Consider the following 24,029-nt stretch of genomic DNA (forward strand, 5'->3'; position numbering starts at 1 on the left):
TTGACATTCTTTCTCAATGAATTTTCAACATCAGAAATATATTCTGAATAACATGTGGTCGCCAAAGAAGCACACTCCGACCTTATCTTGCTGAATGCTAGATAATCTTCCCAACTTTTGAATTTTTTGTATACTCGATGGATTTCTTTTTTCAGGAAAATAAGTCTCTTCAACTCTACAGAGAACCACGTTTTTTTTTTTTTTTTTGGTGTAAACAGACGAACACACCCTCTGCTGAGGGGGAACAGTGTGGGGATTCTCACTCTCTGAGCTCGAGACCCACTAAAAACCCTTAACTGCTTCTTCATAGGTTCCGGGCATTTTGCCTATTAACCTGTTGACTCTTATGGTTTCTCTCACACGATCATAGTCGTGTTGATAGTTGTATGCTGCCTATAGCTTTTATAGGTTAAGCTCTTCTTTGGTTACATTTAAATCCTTAACTGATCTCTCGGTCTTCGGTGGTAGGTTCTTGACCTTCTAGCTTCTTCCGTTGGATCGTAGTCGACTAATCTTCGTAGTTCCTCATTTGGATGTTGTTTGGCTTTGTCGAATATCCTTTCCGCCATTCTCTTCATAAATTCTGTAACTGGTTCCCATTCCAAGTCCTTGTAGATTTGTTTGTTCCTAACAAACCAGGGTACGTCCATCGCCATTCTAAGGAGTTTATTCTCAGTGGCCTGTATTCTCTTGATGTGGGTCTTGGCTGCGAAGCCCCATGCCGCCGATCCATATGTGAGTTGTGGTCGCGCAATAGTTTTAATCATCGTCAACTTGATGTTCTTATTCATATGACTTCTTCTGCCTATGAGTGGATAAAGTTTACTCATTGCGGCTTTTGTTTTATCAACAGCACATTTGATGTGGTTTTTCCATGTAAGTCCTCTGTCAAGCGTCACTCCTAGGTATGTTGCTTCATTTTTCCATTCAACCTCTTCTCCATCAACTTCAAGGTTTTCTTCCATCCTCAATCTTCTCTTTTGCAGTAATATTGCTTGAGTCTTTCTTCCATTGATTTGGATTTTCCATTTGGCTTCCTGCAGTCTCCGTGTATGATCTCTGGGCGTCGATGTCTGAACGATATTCCTGTGTCATCTGCGTACAAGGTGAGCATATTTCTAGCATTCTTCGGGATATCATAAACGTATATTACGTAAAGCAGAGGTCCAAGTACCGATCCTTGAGGCACTCCCGCTTCCAATTGTCTGGTTCGAGAGGTTGCTCCATCTATCTTGACATAAAAGTTTATATTCCTCAGATAGTTCCTTATAATCTTGCATAGCTTGGTCGAATATCCTGCTTTTTTCATCTTGTAGATTAGGCCTTCGTGCCATACTCTATCAAAAGCTCTCTCGATATCCATCAGAACTAATCCTGTGGCCTGTTTGGTCTGCATTCCTTCGGTGACGTATTCTATGAGCCGTAGTAATTGGAGTTCAGTCGAGTGTTCTCGTCGAAATCCAAATTGTTCGGGTGGAATTATCTGCAACATTTCTGTTTCCCCATTCACCTTTTTGGCGATAACCCTCTCGACGACTTTTCCTAGTGCTGATAGTAGGCTGATTGGTCTATAATTTTGAGGAAATTTCCGTTCCTTTCCAGGCTTGTTGAAAACTATAATTTCTGCAGTTTTCCATTTCATTGGGTAGTATTCGGTCCTCATCACTCCGTTTGTTATATTCGTCAAGGCTGCTATTCCTTTTCTAGTCAATTTCTTCAACATATAATTCGTTATCCTATCTTCTCCCGGTGCTTTCCGGTTTTTCAGTTTCATTATTATCTCTTTGATTTCTGTTGGTGAAGCCGGTTTTGGAATGATTTCGGTTTCCAGTGGTTCCATCATCAGTTCTTCGTTTGCCTCCACTTCTTCTTCTAGATCTTCATTGTCATCATCATTTCTGTAATTTATTCTGGCTTCTCTCTCAATCGAGTCGGCAAGTGCTTCGGCTTTTTCAAGTCTCGTATATACCATTCCGTTTGCTCCATGCAGTGGAGGTATAACTGTCTGTTCTCGTCGTAAGCGTTTTTGCATTTTCCAAGCCGAGTGATCTATTGTATTCAGTTCCCTTAATCTCTGGTGCCATCTGTTATTACGCAGTTCTGTTAAAGCATTTTTCAATATCTGACTATGCTTATTCAGTTTCTTCTTGTCTTCTTCTCTTTTTGTTGTTCTGTAGATTTTCCTGAGTCTTCTGTTCTTTTTTATAAGTTCCTTTATATCCCTTGGCGTATCTCCATGTGAATGTTTCGGAATTGGTTTCCTTATTCTCTTGGTGCTTTCTTCATAGGCTTCTTTTATTTGATTTTCCAATTTTTCAACTGCTTCATCTAATTCATCCCGGGTGTTTATTTGGGGAATTTCCGTGATTTTCTCCTGAAGTAAATTCTTATATTTCTCCCAGTCTGTGCGATCCTTGGTTTGTGTCTCTTCTTCGTTTCTTGGGCCATGTCCCACTATGAATTCTATGGGATTGTGGTCTGAGGTTCCGTCTTCTATTGTATCAATGCTGATTTCTTCAGTGATGTCTTTCATTACGACAATGTCCAGTACATCGGGTAGTCCATTTACTCTTGGTATGTAGGTCGGTATATCAGGTCCTATCACAACTGCATCAAGTTTTTCAGCATAAATCTCCAGTCTTCTCCCGTTGGTATTTTCCACCCTACTGTTCCATTCCTGCGATTTGCAGTTAAGATCACCAATTATGATTTTCGGGTGTCTTCCTTCTAGTAGCATTTTCAGATCCTCTTCCAGCATGTCCTTATCCGGTGATTTATAAGTCGAAATAATCTTCACTTGTCCTCGATTGGTATTCACAATAATCGATATTGCTTCTGCTTCTTGACCATTGAATATTTGGTCGAAATGGTGATCCATATTCCTTCTAGCCAGTATAGCAACGCCACCTGTGCTGTTAGGTCTATCATTTCTGTAGATATCGTAATTAGGAAATGCTATCCGAACGTTGGGGTTAAGTCTTGTTTCTTGGAGAGCTATGACATCCGGTCTCTTCTCTTCGATCAGTTCTTCGAATTCTGGTCTGCGGGCTCTCAATCCTTCGACGTTCCAAGAGACGATTATGAGATTGTTCTTTATCGTCGTATCAGCCATTAAATATTCTTAATAATTTGCTGCATCTTCTTCTCAATCTCTTTCTCCAGATTCTGCATCATCGTGCTGAGGAGGTTTTTCGTGAACTTATCCAGTTCCTCAGTGATTCCAGAAATTCCTTTTCTGGTTTCGGCTTTTTTGACGGTTTTTGCCTTTTCCGTCTTTTTATCTGGTTTCTTCGTCTCTTTGACTGCTTTGGTTGCAGTTTCCTGGGGTTTCTTCACTTCCGAAGAGTTTTGGGCTGGCTTCGGAGTATTTTGTGTTGGCCTCGAGCTGGTTTGGTTTGATCTTGGCGATCTCTTGGCCTTTTTAGTGACCAATTTCCATTCGCTACATCCCTTGTAGCTGGCTGGAGTAAGGACTTTCCTTATTTCCCTCCTGCAACTCGAGCCTCTCCCTGAGATTTTTAAACTCAGCAACTAAGCTAGATACGCATCTATCTAGCTCATTCACCCTCGCTTTCAAACTTGCATTCTCCTCTCTCAAAATATCGTGTTCGGACACGACATTAGCGATTTCTGGCGCGTCTTCTTCCATTACGGAATCGCAGTCCGAATGGTCAGACATTTTAAAATCTGATTAATAATTACTTTGCTACTCAAAGAAATTGGAAATAAAATTTTTCAAGACAAAAAAGAAAAATGTATCTCATGCATAAAAACAAAACGACTCATCAAAAATTCTCTACGCTATGAGAAAAATCAGAAAGAAAGATACAAAAAATAAGCTCACCTGATGTTTTCTGCAGTACCAACGAGAAAAAAATCCTCTGGACACTTAGGATGAACACCAACTTTGAAAATTTTAACGAATTAAAATTCCGATAGCACCACGGAGGAAAGGTTGACCTCCTTATTCTGATCCTGGGCACGAACCTATCAATGGCCGCCATGAGCACTTCATAGAAAGCATTTACAAGGTCATCCACATGACCAGACTCGGACAGTCTGGTCATGTCAGACACAAACATCTATGACGTCGGCGGGATTCGCTACCTCCGGTATCCTAGCCGAGTTCGCTGCCAACCCGACCGTAGAGGCTGTTTAAATGCTATTGGTATTAATGGTATATATATATATATATATATATATATATATATATATATATATATATATATATATATATATATATATATATATATATATATATATATATATATATATATATATATATATATATATATATATATATATATATATATATATATATATATATATATATATATATATATATATATATATATATATATATATATACCATTAATACCAATAGCATTTAAACAGCCTCTACGGTCGGGTTGGCAGCGAACTCGGCTAGGATACCGGAGGTAGCGAATCCCGCCGACGTCATAGATGTTTGTGTCTGACATGACCAGACTGTCCGAGTCTGGTCATGTGGATGACCTTGTAAATGCTTTCTATGAAGTGCTCATGGCGGCCATTGATAGGTTCGTGCCCAGGATCAGAATAAGGAGGTCAACCTTTCCTCCGTGGTGCTATCGGAATTTTAATTCGTTAAAATTTTCAAAGTTGGTGTTCATCCTAAGTGTTTTTTTTTTTTTTTTTTTTTTTTTTTTTTTTTTTAATTTCACACAGAATGTGGTGCCTTTCGGATTGCTCGGGAAAAAGCGCCAAGAGCAATCCGACTGATTAGTGTGGGAATATCACTTGTCGTATGATGCTGACAGTTGCCAATATTACGGCCTTCTGCATCCAAGTTATGGTGTTTGAAGGCAGATCCATCTCTCTCAAGTGCTCAACGGTTTTCTTATGTACCAGACCATTGCAGCTAATCACCAATGGCTTTATTTCTACTTTTTCCAGCTCAAAAGTTCGCTTCATCTGTCTTGATAGCAATTCGTATTTGGCAATCTTCTCTCCGTAGGCTTTAGCGAGGTTTTGGTCTAACGGTACCGCGAAGTCAATGATGATCGCCGACTTCTTATCTTTGTTCCATACAACCATGTCTGGTCGGTTATGTTCAGCACCCGGATCTGTTTGCACTGTCAAGTCCCAATAGATCTTGATATCTTGGTTTTCCCGGACAGTCGTCGGTTCGTAGATGTGATGAGGGACGAACTCTTGGAGAAGCCGTTCTCTGAGACACATAAACTGGTGTACAACTTTGCCCATGTTGTTATGGCGAGACAAGTATTTGGTGTTAGCTATAGTCGAGCATCCAGATGACAAATGTTGCACAGTTTCCTCAACGTTGTTGCAGAGCCTGCATTTTGTGTTTTCGATGTTTTGCTTCATTATGTGTTTCGCGTAGGCTCGTGTAGGAACAACTTGATCCTGTATTGCCATCAGGGTTCCCTCAGTCTGAGGATAGAGGTAACCCTGAGTGAGGTAGGTGTTCGTGCTGGGCAAGTCGACTTCTGGCTGCTGCAGGCTGGCATAGAACCGTCCATGTAAGGGCTTTGATCTCCATTTTTCTTTCCATTTTTCAACCATGTTCTCTGTTTCAGGTTCCTGCTCATCGTCGTTTCCTGCCGGCGTGGACACATAGCGTTGGCTAGTTACCCACTGGTGCACCGGTAAGTTGCTCTGCAGAAAAAAGGTTTTAATTCTGCTTTCTTCTTTCAGATAGACGTTCTCCAGTGAGCTCAGTCCTCGCCCCGACTCTCTACGTGGAATATACAGCCTTTCAATAGCTGAATTTGGATGCAGCAAACCATACTGTGTCAAGGTGGTCCTAGTTCTCCTGTTTAGTCTTTCCAGATCCGTCCGAGACCAGGTGAGTACTCCAGCAGTATATATGAAAGCCGGTATTGCCCAGGTATTGATAGCGGTCATTTTGTTCTTGGCTGACAGTTGTGTGTTTAAGACTTTCTTGATCCTTGTGAACAGCTCTCTTTCGACTTCTTCCTTATTCTCCCTTTGTCTAATTTCATATGTCTCCTGGACACCAAGATATTTATACCTCTCTTCTGCCCCTAAAGCTGGTATCACTTGTCCGTCTATCAACACCATATTTTCTTCACGTTCCAGTTTCCCTCTCATCACAGCGACCGTCGCACATTTATCCAGCCCGAATTTCATCCCAATGTCTCCGCTGAACTCTCTCACCATATATATATATATATATATATATATATATATATATATATATATATATATATATATATATATATATATATATATATATATATATATATATATATATATATATATTCTTTTGAAAAAGAGTGTTACAAACTTTTACAATCTGAAAATTACAATGAAGCGGGTGTAAAGAAATGGAACAAGAGACAGATCCTAAAAACCTGTTCCTCGTTCCAGATCTCAGTGTAAGCAGAGGAAAAATGTCAACGGGGTACCATACATATCTTCGTATGATACATGAAAAAAAATAGAGATAAAAACCTCAGAAAAAACTCTCTGTTTGCCCGTATAAGTGTAATGATGATGTATTTGTGTAAAGAATAAGCTGAAAATAATTGAAATTGAAGGACATCTTCTTCATATGACAAAATCCAAAAACTTCCTCCTATTCTTTCTACTATGATGGTTGACGAAGAATAATCTGAAAACAAAAAAGAAAGAAAAAAACGAGAGGGGTGTATTGAATTTTATATTACTCATCAAATAATTTTGAAATTAGTAACCCAACTCAAAAAAGAATCGGTAACCGAATGAATACCTTCGAAACCACCCTGAAAACGATATATTCTACAACTCTTCACCAAGTGGTCTATAGTTTCTTCTTCTGCACCACACTCACATCTTGGACTATCAACAGCATTCCACCTAAAGAGCATGCTATTACACCGACCATGGCCAGTCCTCAGTCGATTTAGTGTATACCAAATTTTTCTTGGAAGATCAAAGCCAGGAACTTTTTTTGAAGGATCAGTAATCAAATCTTTATTAAAGAGATTACATGAATTCCATTCTGATTGCCAAAATTCTTTATGGTTATTAGTTGAATACAGAAAATCATTAGTCCATAAAGGCTTACGGGATTTTAATCTGGCACTTCTAGAATCTGGTAAATATGATAAAATTGGAAATGAATTTGGGTAGGAATGGAATTTATTCCAAGACTTCGAGACTGCCACCTGTCGGCGAATATGAGGTGGTACGATGTTTGACAGAACGGGTAACCAATGCAAAGGTGTAGATTTGATAGTCCCCGTAACGATCCTCATAGAATCATTGAGTATGGTGTCGATTTTATTGACGTGAGCACTGTTGAACCAAACAGAGCAACAGTACTCAGCAGCAGAAAAAACTAGGGCCAAAGCTGCCGTACGAAGTGTGATGGCATCAGCACCCCATGAAGAACCAGCTAATTTTTGAATTATATTGTTCCTCGATTTTAATTTCAAACGTAAACTCTCCAAATGAACCTTAAAATTCAATGAAGAATCTAATTTTATTCCGAGATATTTAGGATTGAAATTATGTTGTAAAACATCATCATTAAAAGTTACTTTCAATTTTCTATATTTTTGCTGATTATAAACAGAGTATAATTGGTCTATGTTGACTGTGTGGGAAATTATTTAAAACTTTACGGTTTACAGAAAGAGGTCTGGAATTTACATCAGAGGAAACTATACATAAATCTGGATTATATCCTCTGTTCCATCTGGCCGAATGAAAAGTAGGCCTATCTTTTGCATCGAAAATTAGATGAAGGTCGTTATTAATGGTATAACTGAGTATCACGAAAAGGTGAGTCAGAAAAAGTTATTTTCAAGACTGTGTACTAACGGAAATGAAGCAAAAGATGAATTATCAATACGATGACACTTGCATTTACAAAGAATAAATGGAACAGGACATAGAGCTAGTCATATTTTTTTTTTCAGATTTTTGACTGCAAATATTTTCATTTTCCTTGAATCTAAAGGATAAATGAATATAGCGATTTATAATTTAGCGGACGTTATCCTCCGTTTCATATCTACATATCTATAATCAAACTGTCCGATATATATTGTACCTTGAAAAAATTTTATATAAGTCTTAAAAGTCTCAGAGTGGTCTAAGAATAACGCCATTCAGACGTCTTTGTGCGACGTCTTACTAGCCCACTTGAATTGACATCTCAGAGACGTTATTGTACGTCCGAGTGACGTCGAAGACCAATAAAGACCTAATGAAAACGTCTTCGAGACAACATCCCTCTAACTGGGGTATATCCGTTGAATGTCCATTGGAAGTACAAAATGGACATGACAGACATCCATTGTACGTCCAGTTATGTACAATGTTTGGTCCAGAAAACGTCTGAACCTCACTGGATTTAACATTCTATGGACGAACATACATGCAGGATGTACAATGGACTTACATGCAGGATGTACAATGGACTTACATGCAGGATGTACAATGGACGTACAGACAGGATGTACATTGGACGTACATACAGGATGTACAGGGTGGACAAATTTCGATGTTTTAGCACTACAGCTTCAAACCAGAGGAGATAGACAAAATCTAATACCCGATTCTCGTTCTCTTTTTCTGAGAAACTAACAAGAGTAGTAGTCATTTTTGGCCAGCTTCTTTTGTTTTCAAGTTATAAGCGAAAATTGGATAAATGGCGATTTCGAAATAATAAATTTATATCTCCGCTAATACCGATGATAGAGCTCTGAAATGAAAACATTATATAGGCACTTTTTTAAGTAGAATCCAGTGGCCTGCTTGCCTTTTTAGCAGGATTTTTAATTACGAAGCTATAACCCAAAGTTATTTTTTTTTTAATAGGAACACTAGATTTCTGTGCAATGTTTTGAAAGCTTAATTTTTACTGATTCCAAAAATATACAACATCATATGGTTTCTATCAATATAAATAATAGAAAATGGTCAAAAACTTATTTTCTCAATATTTCTATGGTTTTTAGTTTTGATGAGAATAGAAAAATGTAGCATCTTAGGATTACCACAGTCTCCTTCTAAGTTCTTTCATTTCTATGCTTCTTACTCAATTTCTACAAAATTCAAATTTTGTGGAAATTGGTAAAAAGCATAGAAAGAATGACATTGCTGGAAGGAGACTGCTCTTGTTATGGAAAGTTCTATTTTTCTGTGTTCGTCAAAAGAAATATGGAGCAAATAGGTGTTTGACGATTTTCTATTATTTATATTGATACAAACAATATGATGTTATATATTTTTGAAATCAGTGAAAATTAAGCTTTAAAAAAATTGCATAAAAATTTAGTGTTCCCATTAAAAAAAACATAACTTTGGGTCATAGCTTCGTAATTAAAAATCCTGGGCGTACATACAAGGACGTCCACTGTACATCCTGTAGGTATGTCCATAGGATGTTGAAACCAGTGAGGTTCGGACATTTTCTGGACCATTCATTGTACATAAATGGACTTTCTTTGGGCGTCTCAAATGCCCATTTTATTGGGGTTAGTATTTTTTAAGTTTGATTCGGAGAAGGTATTTTAGAATCCCACCTATCAACACATATATGTATTGATAATTATAAGGAAATTGGAATTATTGAAAAATAAAATGCCTGGAAATGTTCTACATCTCTATGTGAAAAATTAAAATGAAATAAATAACAAGTAAGTATAATTTGAACATTGAACTATAATATATCCCTAAGCAAAAAAACTAAACTACAAAAAAACTAAATAACAATGAAGCAGATATGTAGGTATATGTACACTGAATAGGAAACACTTTTATGATTTTCTATCGTTGGCTCCCCGAAGCTTTTTAGAGATAGCCTCTTCTATCTCCTTCCTGTCCCCTTTTCTGGAGTGTATGGCCGTTTCTGTAAATTTATTTCATTAAAATTTTGCTGTTGTCATATCATATCATTACATCACCATACTATAATAGTATGGTGATAATATGTATTGAAAATTGAATTTCTGGATGTTTTCTCGTAATTCCGTTTCATATTCTCATTGTTGTTCCCCTATCGAATAATATTCCTGTTTTTGAAAAGACAACAATATATTTTTTACGACAGTATCAATAATTATAACTAATGAAATCAACAAATCAACATGAAACAGAGATGAACATTCGTGGTTCGTATAAGCATTCAACATTAAATTCTTTCAATATTTCTACCCATTAGATAATATTTTTCTATCTACACGTAAATTTGCCACTTTCCTCAAGAATAAAAACTTCGACTCACCTCGTTACTATCAAATATATATGCACCACACACTGGAACTAGAACTAGACACTATACCTCAACAGTAGTTCAACAAGCTAAAGCCAAAATAATTCACAACACAAATCACAAAATATGTCAAATCCATTGATTACAGATTAATTAGTTTCGCTTAGATATTCCCTAATAGCACAAAGTAGTCCTATGGAAATCCATAGGACGTCCTCTTCGGACATTACGGACATCCATGGGACGTCCATTTCTGGTACAATGGACGTTCTATGGACATCCGAGGGACGTACAAATGTCACAACTTTGAACCGAATTCGAAAGTCCATCGCGGACGTCCAATGGATATCCCGTTGGGACCATCATTAGCAATCTCAACGGTACAGTAGAAGCAAAGAGGAACAAGAGATTTCACTCTACTATTATGACGCTGCGTGTTACTGTGACCTTGAGCAGAAATGGGCGGAGTCCCTTACGTCAAATTCGAAATTTTCAAACATAACCTAGCAGACGAACAGATCATTATTTTCCGTAGATATCTACGTTATTTTCTGAATTTTAAATTATCACGAAATATCCTCTAGAAACATTGATATGTCAATATGATTGTCTGTTGAATTATGAAGAAAACGATTGAAACTCTTACGAATCGAAGCCATTCCAACCTCACAAAAATTGTGGACGACAAAAAACGCGTCATTACAAGTGAAATTCCCAAAGATATTAATAATATCTTTGGAAATTCCTCACTCGAAGAATTTAATGCTAATTCCATGTACGTATATTAACTAAAAGCACAATAATATTCCTAATTATATGATTTATATGTTTTATTTACGTACACAACACCTGTTAATCCTCCACAATTCTATTTTGATATCTATCTGACAGCGGGTTGGAGTGGCCTGTTTATCGATATTATTCATAAATGGATGACTTATTCTTTATTCTAATGAAAAAATTGGATTACGAAAACACTTTAAAAGCTACATTCACAATCAATTCACAGGCCGAAGTGCACTTCGGCACGGAAGCTTAGCAGATGGCGTTCTCCGTTACCATTCACAATGAAATTCAAGACAAAATTTCTTGCAAGTCGCAAACTATCACTTCAGCAAGGAATTTCGTGCCGGCTATAGATGATGCTGATGCTTATGTTTTGATCAGTTACATTTTTGATTCATTTGAGTATTTGGTTCCAAGATTATTGCGAATGGTAAATTTCGTGCCTAAGTGCACTTCGGCCCGCGAATTGATTGTGAATGCAGCTTAACCAAGGATTATTTGCTTTCAATTTGACAATCAAAACACACACGAGACCAGCTGATTCTGTTCGACTGAATCTTCAATCTGATTGGCCATTCGAAATTCCTGCGATCTTATTGGCTCCCTCGCAACTAGAAGACAAGTGGGAAATTGGCTCGAGGCAAAGCATTGCGAAGGTCGCCCCACCATTGACGTAGACTCGGGAACTAAATTCGAGGAGTGAAATCTCTTGTTCCTCTTTGGTAGAAGTTCATCTACCACTAGGCTCCATAAGAGGGGAGATATTACCCCTCCCTGAGGTATTCCACGAGTAGCTTTGACAAAGACGGTTTCGTCGCCCATCGATGTCTCAGATATTCCCGTCGTTAACGCCTTATACATCCACTCTAAAATGGTATCATTCACTCTCTCCATTTCAGATAAAAAATTCCAATTGTATCCTACATTCCAGAAAATACCATTCCAAAAGTTACGCGACTTTTGGAACCTTTATGGTCCAACTCTTTTCTTAATTCGATTATAAGGGACAAAGACCTTTGGCAGTCTGAATGGAATAGGTGCACTATTTTCAACAAAGAATTAGTAACTGATCCCACGAATAGAGTTCCTGGTTCCTGGTTTTGATCTTCCCAGGAAAATTTATATTGAACATCGCTCACCGTTGATTTATATATGCGCAGATACCTATTTTTTCCTTTCAGCCTAGTAATAATATGTCCCGTGAAACATGATGGGTAAGAAGACCTTCTATTTATCGATTTGGGGACACATTGAGAAAAAACTTTATTCAGAATGGAATAAAACATGTTACAAACTAAAATTGACATCAGTTTGTTCATTCAATAGATCCCAATTGGTGTTAAGGATCGTGTCATAAAGCCGCGGAAAATCAGCCTTCCTGAAGTTAAAACACTCAAGATTGGCTTTAACACTCAATCGGTTTCGAATTCAATGACAATGAAAATTCCAAGGGGGGGTGATGCCCATCGACGGCAACGACAGGAGATCGAGATTCGAGAACAACAACCAGGCGGTGGCAACTCATTCAGATAATTTTGGACCACGAGTTGCAAGCGTACGCTGTTAGAGCGCTAGTGTCGCTTTCCTTGGCAACACAGAAATACCCAATTGGCAACCACGCAATCGGCAAATCCTCAACCATAAAATTCGAAATGTAAACAAACTTTGACGTTTGTCAGTACTCTTTTCGAGATTATACGGCCTAACAGAGTTTTTCTAGTAAATCAAGATATTTATCGAAATTATCGGAAGTGAATTGACTGATTTAGTTTCGTAAAGAAAGATAAACATTCTTTGGAAATACTTCATTTAAAAGGGATGAATTGTGTAATAAAATCGAGCGATGATATTGGTGATCCATTGTACCTAGACACAAATTCCTATTATTTCACAGATTCTTTCTTGAAGTAAACCTGGGTTATAATGTTGAGGTAGCATATAGTAACTTTGTGAAGGAGGTAGAAGCTAAACATCTTGATAAGTAAAGCGTTTAAGTGGAAGTTTTAAAGTTTCTATTTAAAATATTTCAATTCCATGTTATGATATAGGTATTCCTCATACTGAAATCTCAAGAGACATAAATATGTTTCAGCTCATGGAACAAGTTCTGCAGATGAAAAAAAAGCATTCATTTGGAAGTATGAAAATTATGAAGTTGTATTTCTAAATCGTCAATTGAACTTAGCAGAAAACTCTCGCGAAGAAAAATCGTTTTTTCGGAATCAATATTTCTATTCAGAAACCCAGACAATAATCCCAATATAACTTCTCCAAATAATAATTATAATACTTTGTTGGACAACGTGAGATAAGAGAAAACATATTATAAGAAACAAAACTTGTTTTGACTTGCAATACTAGCATTAAGCTAAATTCACAATCAATTCACGGGCCGAAGTGCACTTCGGCACGGAAGCTTAGCAGATGGCGTTCTCCGTTACCATTCACAATGAAATTCAAGACAAAATTTCTTGCAAGTTGCAAACTATCACTTCGGCAAGGAATTTCGTGCCGGCTATAGATGATGCTGATGCTTATGTTTTGATCAGTTACATTTTTGATTCATTTGAATATTTGGTACCAAGATTATTGCGAATGGTAAATTTCGTGCCGAAGTGCACTTCGGCCCGCGAATTGATTGTGAATGCAGCTTTAGCCATTTTTTCACCCCTGCAAAATAACTCGAGGTGCTGTTTCAAATTACGGGCACGCATTGAAGGATGGCCGAATTAGAGAAATAATGAAAAATTCGAGAGAAATTTTAAGTTGAATAGGGAGAATAAAAGAAGAAAACCTTCCTGTTCCTAATTTCATTACTTTTTCTGAGTACCATCAGGAAAAGAAATACAAGAAATCATAAAAGTTTATTTTCATCCTTTATTTTCCTATAAAACTCAAAATTTTTCTCGAATTTTTCATTATTTCTCTGATTCGGCGCTCTTCCAATGCGTCCTCGTCGATTTGAATCTCTCGCCTCCTGCTAGTAAGGTCCGGACGGGAGGAAGCGGAAGCCGCATGGGCAAAAAGAACGTAGTTCCACAGTACGCTGTTTCAGCGCTAGTGTCGCAGACAAAAAACACGGTCAAGAAGATTAGCACGGGAGTTACCATTCTCTTGATGTTTATGTTCTGTGACAACAACAGAGCATCGAGTACAGATAAGATCCAAAATCCTGTTTTTAGCATTCAATATCTTATTTTGCTGGGCGAGTCCGAAAAAGTTGATAGAATTCTCAAGCGCGTGGACTCTGACTTTATGCAGATTTTTATCCCTGCCTGTGATGTACTCCGGTATATTGAAATCACCTGTAATTATCAACTTATCGTCTTCATTGCCTAAACATGGTAGGCAAGAAAGGGTCTCGAAAATCTTGATAATGTAAAAATTTTAACCTCGAATAGTCAACCTCAACTCAATCACATCGACCCCGGGGAAAACAGCACTCACGGAGCTGAGATCAAGTGCGGAAGCCAACAGCTTTGAGCACACTGCAATCAGTGCAATCAGTACACCACCTCCCCTCGTTTCACCCGTGAGGTCAAAGTCTCGATCTTTCTTAAACAGAACGTACCGCTCGTTACAAATTTCAGAATCTGAAATATCAGACGACAACCAGGTTTCCGTCAAACATATGACATCCAAATCATATTGGGCAATGCTATCATATATCTCAAAACTTTTGGATCTAAGTCCCCTCACGTTCTGATTAAAAAAAATTAAATTTGCTGATTGGACTGCAGGAAAATTAGCGGAAATATTTTCACGACATAATTGTTATTTAGGAGCAAAACTAGATGACTTATGTACTTTCAGTTTCTTTTTATTAATTGGACATTTTACGGCATCCCATACAGCATGACAAATGTCAGTTAAATTAGCATTAATACAATTGATACATTTGTGAAATGAACTGGTACACTCATTCAAAATATGAATGATCTCCCGCACATTTTGGACAAACAATTTTGAGAGAGCAGCTTAATTGCCTGTTATTGAAACCACTGCACCTATAGCAAATCTTCACATCCGTAGCATCATAAACCGAGCAAGCATCGTAATTCCCGAAGAGTTTTCCGCGATCCATTATCGAAACATGAGTAGCAGCATCTACCTCGATTAATGCCTGGAATATGCTCGGATTATTGTGCGTCGGCCAGGTTTTCAGGATCCTCAAATGGGATAAATCAGATCATACATTGTTCTATCCCCTCAAAAAACATATCTTCATCTGAGTAATCCTCTACAAGACCCACAATTTTAAGCTTGGATAGAAATCTTTTAACATCCGAAATTTTGTAGTCCGTGGCGAGTTTTTCGTTAGCTCTAGTTCTCTGAATGTCTCGGCACCGTCAGGGTCGTCGAAACCAATGAGAATGCCACCGTCCTTTCTGTTTGATTTGAGAAACCTGCAAGCCCAGTTGGACCGGATCAATATTCTTCATTATGTCCAGTTTGGTTTTTGAGTTCGCCTGATCTGAATCCCTGGGTTTGACAAGAATCATCGATCTCGTTTTGACAACATTTGAGTACGAGGGAACATCGTCTACGGCTCAAGAGGGAAGGGAAATCCTTGAAAATGTTTCCTCAGCCTGAAACGAGATTCCATCCAAAAGTTCCTTGAACCTGGTTTCAAATTCCTCAAATATTCGGTTGAGTGTACCATCAAAAGATGCCTTCATATGCTCCTCGTATTCATTCCGAATTTTATAACAATCCGGACAATACCAACAAAAACCAGGGGATTTCAAACATTGTAACTTATCAGCGGAGATTCCAACACATTTGGCCTGATAAGTCTTCGCACACGTGCCGGAGCACAATATGCTGAGAGATTTGCGGCGATCGTATGATTAATGAATCATACGATCGCCGCAAATCTCTGTAATGTAATGACAGTGGCCGCATGTAGACATCTTTCACGGTTTTATTCCAACCAGTGAGATCGGAAAAACAATCAGAAAATATAAATAGGTAACTCACTGTAACGCCGCAAGACAGCGTGAAAATTGAATAAAGTGGCCACATAAAACGTTCACAATATTCAACTTAATCGGAGAGTACACTCAGATACGTTGTAAGGGGTTCTCCTCGGTGTACTCGAGCGCCAGCTATTCTTTAAGGGAGAATAGCAAACCTACCCTGGCAGCTACTAGCCGGAGACAGGGCTCCCTGGTGTCTAGGGTGTTAGCGACGCACAATGATAGGCAGAATCAACGTATACAACTTTTATTCGTCGAAAAGGGGAACACAAATAGCACTACTACTAAATTTTACAGTGATTCGAAAGACGGACAAGACGGACGGAATAGCACGGGATCCGATCTCAATCGTTATACGGGGTTTAACGGACTTGTTCGCCAGCCAGAACCTGAGACGTACACTTGACGGACAGATATCGGGTCTTCAGCCAGGTGCGGGGATGAAAGACGGCACAGATTCACAACAGCTCACCCCTAGTTGCGCTCTTCGCCCCCTGAGTGTCCACGCCAGCGGGGTTCTTCGATAGCAACTGAAGTGAGCGTCGAAACAACGGGGAAGGGAAGAGGGTTCGCCACTCCAAAGTGCCTCCGCACCCCCTGAGTGTCCACGCCAGCGGGGTGCTTTAGCAATAGGGGTGGAACTTAACCCGGGTTAGGAAGGGATGAAAGGGGGCTGAAGTTCCAATATAAAAGCAAATAACGGCGTGTCGTCTTACCTTTGGCTTGGCCACTTGCACTCACAAGAGAGTAGAAAGAACAGTAGAAAAAAAAACAAAAGAAAAATAACTTAAAAAAAAACTTCTTCTAAAATTTCCCCCGAAAAGAAAACTAAAACAAAATTAGTGAATTCTCGAAAATACTCGGCGGCTAATCGGTGGTCGAAACTAAATACGGAAAAATCGCAAAACGGCAGCAAGTTAATCATAAGTGAAAATCGTAAGTGAACACACTGAAAATAATTCGTAAGTCGCAAGTGAAGTGGCCTGCGGGGGAACATCTGATTTTATACCCACAGGGGGGGTGCGGAAATCAGATGTGCCCGACAGTCGAAATTCGGTAATTTTGCGTCGATGAAAACGTCTTAATTTCGACTTATCTGTGCTAGCAAACCAAAAAACTCGGTTATCTTCCAATTCAGGATGTTTTATACGGTGCGACATCGTTTTTAGGAAATAAAAACGGTACGGTATGTTTACAATTCCGAACGATGTCGGAATCCTGAATTGGAAATTCGAAAAGATTTCTCGGAAATTAATTCGAAACAAAATTATTTAAAAAGGAAAACTAAAATAATTATTCTAAAATGAGGGAATAGGTTGGAAAACCCATTTTCTCATTACATCCCCTCGTCTCCGGTTGAAAAATTGAATCCACGATGAAATAGGGGATTAAATTTTTCACGGTGAAATCTACTAAGTCCGGTTAACGGTTTGACTATTCACGGCAAGACGATTGAGATCGGATTTACAATAAACAAGTTCACCTAACCTACTCCAGGTGGCGTATACTCGGCCAATGCTCCCACGCTATGGTCCGCGATGACGTATGTCCGCCACAGATTACATTATTCTCTGTAATCTGTGATGTCCGCCGGTGGCATTGAACTAAAGAAAGAAATGGAAGGGACTCTCGGGTCAGCAAAAGTGAGGCCGACTGAAATAGACAATTGGATGTATATCTTTCTCTCTCTGTTCTTGCGCAAGGGGAGATAACCTATTAAACTTTGAATTTAAATTTTTGACGTTTCGTTTTTCTGATTTGAATCGTATTTTTTATCAAATCAGGACGTTTTCTGAGTTGATTATGCGATCATAGATAACCTCTATGCGATGTGAATTATATTTTTCATAGTATTGTAGAAGGAATTTAATAATTTTTTTGCCAAACACCTGCAACAATGACATGGGGATATCTGAAATTTTGGACCCGTTTCTCGAACTGTGATGATTGGAATCATATTTTTCATCAATTCAAGACGTTTTCTGAGTTAATTTTGCGACGTTGATCATATTTTTCAGAGCAGTGTAGACGGAATTTAATAAGTCTTTTTTTGTATGAAAAGAACAGAAATTTGTTCATTTTAACTAGATTAGTATATTATGAAAGAATGTAATCATGTGAAATTCATCAAGGTTTTAATCTACATGTTGAACATACATATTTTCCTTCTACTATACTGAATTTTAAGTTAATTAAGGAGCGTTGTCCAAAAAAAAACAAGTGTCAATTCTTTCTATATTTTTATTATATACAATATATAAAATAGTTTACATATATCTTCAGTAATAGTCTACAATGAAAAAGAAAATTATTGATTTCAAATAATTTAAATTCACTCGAAAACTTACATGTGCTCTGCTTCTCATCGGATTAGGTTAGAGGGATCTTCGTTTGCAATTAATATTACAAATGGTGCCGACAGTAATAAACAAATATAAAATATCACAGTGGTAACAACATGCATACAAACACAATAAAAATAAGAAACAAATCTCATCACATATTCTTTCTCGATGAGAACTTCTATAGAATATATAGTTTCATTTAAAAGCAACCTTTTCACTTCTCTCCTAAAGTTCATCTAGGACTTGTCATGAAACTCAGAAGGAAATTTATTATATAGTTTGGGGCCGCAGAAGTCCATGCCCTGGTTTATGCGCTTCAGATGGTGCACTGGAATCTGTAAGGAGTCTTTATTTCTTGTTTCATATGCATGATTTATAGAATTGGTCGGAAAGTTCTTCCAGTTCTGATGCACATAACACAGTGAATTGTATATGAAGAGTGATGGAACTGTAAGTATTCCATGATCCTTGAATGTCTTGGGATATTATTGAATACACTTGGTACAGCATCAAGTTTCAATATTTTTCTTGTATAACTTGGATTATGAAGGTAATCTTCACATATTCTACTATACTTTGAGGGATACCAATTTTCCCTTCCTACAGCAGTAATCCAAAGTTCCAAAATATCTGGGCGTTTAAAAGGAAACCTAAAATAAAGTAACATATAATGCTTTAGAAGTCGCAAAAAGGGATCTCATAATGAAAATATTTAAAATAGACCTACCTGTGGAAACTCCTTGGCTCATTTTTGTTCGGCTCATTGGAGCATCCTTTAGCAACTTGTTACAACCATCGTTGTAACAAGAGTCTGAAATTTACCAATTTTGCGAGACTGCAAACAGTACTGATATTGATGGGGACAACAATGATTTGAGAAACACAAAAACCTATAAAATACTTTCTCTAAAACTTTATACCACAAATTTACAAACAACTTCAATTCTGAAGATTACTTACTTTGATTTTTTTTAACTGTCCAGTTAATATCGAAAGAGGTCTTTTCAGACAGTTTCAACCCTTTTAATTCCCTCGGGTGGCCAGGTAAAGGTAATCTGTCCCTTCACTAGATCCATATTTCTCAGAAACCGAAAATCCAGATACTTAAAGGTTTTCGAGTGGGATTCGGAGATTCCCCGATTTATTTGAGTTTTTTCAAGTTTCAAGCGAATATTAATCGTGAGTTTTAGCATTCTGAACACTTTTAGATCTCTTTCCAATTGAACACAACCGAAATCATCCCAAAAACTAATTTAAACTGAATAATCAACAAAACCGTCAGCTGATTGATGTAAACAAAACATCTAAAAGAGAGAGAAGGGATACCCACCAATAGTCTTTCTCTCTCCCACACTTTTGGACACACTTTCGACCGATTTGCTGAACTGCGGGTCCCTTCCATTTCTTTCTTTAGTTCAATGGCCGGTGGTTCTGTCGAAGTTCGGTGTTCTATCAGCTAACCTCCAAAGTCCAATTGTCAAATTTCGCCGGGTGGTTCCAAATTTCGATTTCCATTTCCATCGGCGAAAGAAATGCCGGAAAACAGTGGAAACAGTGCAGGACGGAATCTTCAAAGTGAGTAACATTTCGATTTGTCATTCGTTGTGTTATTTCTGAACCATTTTAGGGTGGACTTCGCAAAGCCGGCTCCGGGCACATGTCATGGGGGTTAACAGTTACCAATATCGTCCAACCAGGGTAGTTTGGAATACTGGACAGCGTCGTTGGCTCCCCCCTGTGACGGTGGTGCAATTCTCCGATGGTGTTGGAGTCAGCAGCAGTTGTAGGTTGCACAAAAAGGAGAGAAAAGCATTTAGTATACTGATATCCTGGAGCAGAGGGATAACAGGGTGTACGGTGGAATTTCGGAAGAAACGGTAAGTACGGTCGGTAATTTTAATAAGGAGATACAAATATACTGTTCTATTTCACTTACCGTTCAGGTCAGTTTGTAATATCGGTGTAAGCGGTATCAGCCTTCTATTGCTATTGTATTTAACAGTGACACAGGGGTGAAATAGAGACAGACAGGACGGGCGTATCTCACTTGTTATTATCGGACCCACTATTAATACAGAAAAATTGAATCAACTGTAACGGTTCCTGTTTTTCCATTGAATTAACGGAATTTTCTGTTGTAGGTGTGTGGGATACCACTTACCCACTGGATGACAGTCAGACGGTCCAGTTTGGTGGTAATAAAAGTTGCACAGAACAAACAAGATTGTACGGAACAGAATCTTCCAACACTGGCAGACCAGGTTAGATCTATCGGTTATGGTGGAATCGCGGAAATATAGGTATGTACATTTTGTCAGTGAATAAGGAGATACAAGTATAAGGCTCTATTTCACTCACCTGGGCACTTATTCAGTGAAAGCAGCGGTAGTACCCCATTACTAACCTATTTTCGGTGATAAATATTATTTTTAACGGTAATAGAGGAGTGAAATAGAGACGGACAGAACGGATGTATCTCATTTATTATCGGTGATCAGTACAATATAACGGTACGGTTGGTTTTTATTTCGGTTGCTATACAGTGTACTTACTAATGATCAGACGGATGGAACGGTTTTAAATCCTTCACATGAATATTGGTGATTTTCTTACCACTGTCATCTTTCAGGTCATAAACAACGGGTGAAATTACTTTCACAACGGTATACGGACCAGAGAACTTCGGAGCCAACTTGGCTGCAAAGCTATCAACGGCGGATGACAACGGATTAGCACGGCGCAGAACTCTATCACCGACATGGAAACGAACTTCTCTTCGACGGAGGTTGTAATGGTGAGCTTGCTGCTCAAATGCACGGTACAACCTGGTATTGACAAACTCATAGGCCTCCTGAAGATGACGGATTTGTTCTGTACGGTGAGTAAGATTTACTCTACTTTCTTCTGGGCTTCTGTTTGTCTCCTCAGTGTCTTCGTCTTGGGTGTTTGACGAGTAGATTGCCTTTGGAACTGTTAATTCCCTTCCATAGTTCAGGAATGCCGGTGTGAATCCTGTAGATTCTTGTTTTGCGGTGTTCAGGGCGAAGGTTAGTTCACCTAATTTCTCATCCCAAGTACGGTGGTCGGCTTCACAGAACTGACCTATCATAGTTTTCAACGTACGATTGGCTCGTTCTACGGCGTTGCACTGTGGTGTATACGGAGGGGTGAAACGGTGAGCAATGTTCAGCTCTCGGAGACTGTTTTTGAACAGTCTACTGTCATACTGTACCCCATTGTCAGATATCACCAGCTTCGGACAGCCATATCGGAGTATCACTTGTTCATACAAGGCTGAATAAACGGTTTTGGCGGTGGCTTTCCGCAACGGACGGCATTCAACCCACTTCGTGAAACGGTCCTGCATCACCACTACGTAAGAATTTCCCTTCTTGGAACGGGGAAGTGGCCCAACCACATCTGTACAGACCTCTTGGAACGGTGCATCAGTCATTCTATGTGGTTGCATTTTTCCAGGCGTCTTCTGTTGTGGTACTTTGTACCTTTGACAGGATGGGCAGTTTCTTACGTATTTTGCGACATCTCTGAACATCCCTGGCCAGTAATAATTCCGGGCTAGCCGAGAGATGGTTTTGGAGATTCCCAGGTGACCAGCTAATTCAGAATCGTGATTTTCTTTCAGGACCTCCAGTCGTTGTTCGGTGGGTACACAGAGCTTCCATGGTTGTCCGGATCCAACTTCAGTAAAGTCGGAAGAGTCCCAGAAATTACGATACAGTTTCCCATCCTCAACGGCGTAGTCAGGGAAATCTTCTGGGTCTCTTTGTACCTCTTGGAGCTTTTTGTTGTACCAACTGCAGCGAACTTCGACGTCGGCCAGGCATACGGAATCCACAGACGGTAACGGGTTTCGGGACAGACTGTCGGCGACTTTGTTCAGGGCACCTTTCCGGTATTGGACTTCAAAGTCGAATTGCTGAAGGAAAACGGCCCATCGAGCAATTCTTCCGGACGGTGACTTGATGGAATTCAGCCATTTCAGACTCATGTGGTCGGAAATTACGGTGAAATGAAATCCTTCCAGGTATGGTCGCAGTTTCTCTATCGAGAAAACAATGGCGAGACATTCCTTTTCGGACACGGAGTAATTTCTTTCGGCGGTGTTCAAGGTACGGCTGACATAGGCGATCACCCTTTCCTCTCCATCAAGAACTTGGGTCAGGGCTCCTCCAAGGCCTACGTCACTGGCGTCTGTTTGCAGGACGAACGGTTGATTGAAATCCGGACAGGCCAGTATAGGTGATTCGGTCAGTTTTTGTTTCAGGAGGTCGAACGCTTTTTGTTGTTCCTCACCCCACTTCCAACGTGGTTTCTTCTTTAACAGGTGGGTCAACGGTGCAACGACATCGGAAAAGTTCTCTATAAAACGACGGTACCAGCTAGCAACTCCCAGAAAACGGCGCAATTCACGGATAGTTTTCGGCGCTGGGAATGCTACGATAGAGGAAACTTTATCCGGGTCGGTACGGATTCCTTCGGAAGTAACGACATGTCCTAGGTATTTTAGGGATTTTCGCACAAAGTCACACTTTTCGGGGTTGAGACGAAGATTGGCTTCTCTCAACCGCCGGAATACTTCTCTTAAGTTCTCCAGGTGCTCCTCGAAAGTTTCCCCCAGGACAACTATGTCGTCCAGGTAAGCGAACGCCTCCGGTTCCATTTCTGGGCCAATAACGGTGTCTAAGAATCTCTGGAATGTGGCTGGACTAGCGTGAAGACCAAACGGCATGACGGTGAACTGGAACAATCCCCTTCCTGGAACTGTGAAGGCAGTAATCGGACGGCTCTCCTTTGCTAACGGTATCTGCCAGTATCCTTGTTTCAGATCCAGTGTGGAGATGTATTTGGCCTTACGCAGTTTGTCCAGAATCCCAGAAATGTACGGCAACGGGTATGCATCTTTTACAGACACTTGGTTGACGGCACGGAAGTCGATGCAAAAACGGTATTTTCCGTCTTTCTTCCTGACCAACACTACCGGTGAACTCCACGGTGACTTGGAGGGTTCAATCACTCCCTCAGCCAGCATACGGTCTACTTCCTGATTGAAGATCTCCTGCATTTTCGGGTTTAGGGGTCGGTATCGTTGTTTGATCGGTTCGGTGCCCGGTTTCAGTTTGATCTTATGTTCAATCAGGTCGGTTGTACCATATAGGTCTTCAAACTTCTTTAATTCCTCTTTCAGAAATGCCTCCAGCTCCTGTTTCTGAGACTCCGTCAGCTCCAACAAGTGTTCCTCGGCGGTGTGAACCTCTGCGGTGGCTTCGACAGGAGTCATCGGTTTCGAGATCAGACGGCCTTCCAGAAAGCACTCGGCGGTACTGAGATTTACGGAAAACTTGAAAGTCGACAGAACATCCATCCCCAGAATAATGTCAACCGGTAAGTTTGGTACCAGTAAGAATTTCAAATCAGGCAGTGTGTAATCGGAAATTTGCACGGTGGTGGCGTACAGTTTCGGTATGACGGTGGTTTGTCCGTTCGCTATTACGGCGAAACTGTTGTGCATTGTTTGTCCTGTGATTCCTTTACTTTCACACTGATCGGATACGGCCTGACTGCAGAAACTCCTGGTCGCTCCGGTATCTATCAGTGCTCGGAAGTGTTTGCCGGCTATTCTGACCTCTACTAACGGACGGTTATCATTACAGGTAGTCGGTGCCAGTGGAG

The 24,029-nt window shown here is 39.4% G+C and overlaps 1 protein-coding gene and 1 long non-coding RNA gene across 2 annotated transcripts; both read right to left on the bottom strand.

Moving 5' to 3' along the window:
- Positions 1–4,761: 4,761 nt before the first annotated feature.
- On the bottom strand, positions 4,762–6,183 carry LOC123317718. The gene has a single exon (XM_044904327.1). The coding sequence runs from the start codon at positions 6,181–6,183 to the stop codon at positions 4,762–4,764; it is 1,422 nt and encodes a 473-aa protein (XP_044760262.1).
- Positions 6,184–18,220: 12,037 nt separating this feature from the next.
- On the bottom strand, positions 18,221–19,756 carry LOC123317000. The gene is made up of 3 exons (XR_006538129.1): positions 19,299–19,756; positions 19,066–19,228; positions 18,221–18,988 (listed from the first exon to the last, which is right to left on the bottom strand). It is a non-coding gene; the product is annotated as an uncharacterized LOC123317000 (long non-coding RNA).
- Positions 19,757–24,029: the final 4,273 nt, after the last annotated feature.

Source organism: Coccinella septempunctata, chromosome 7, assembly GCF_907165205.1.
Source record: "Coccinella septempunctata chromosome 7, icCocSept1.1, whole genome shotgun sequence".
NCBI classification, from domain to species: Eukaryota; Metazoa; Arthropoda; class Insecta; order Coleoptera; family Coccinellidae; genus Coccinella; species Coccinella septempunctata.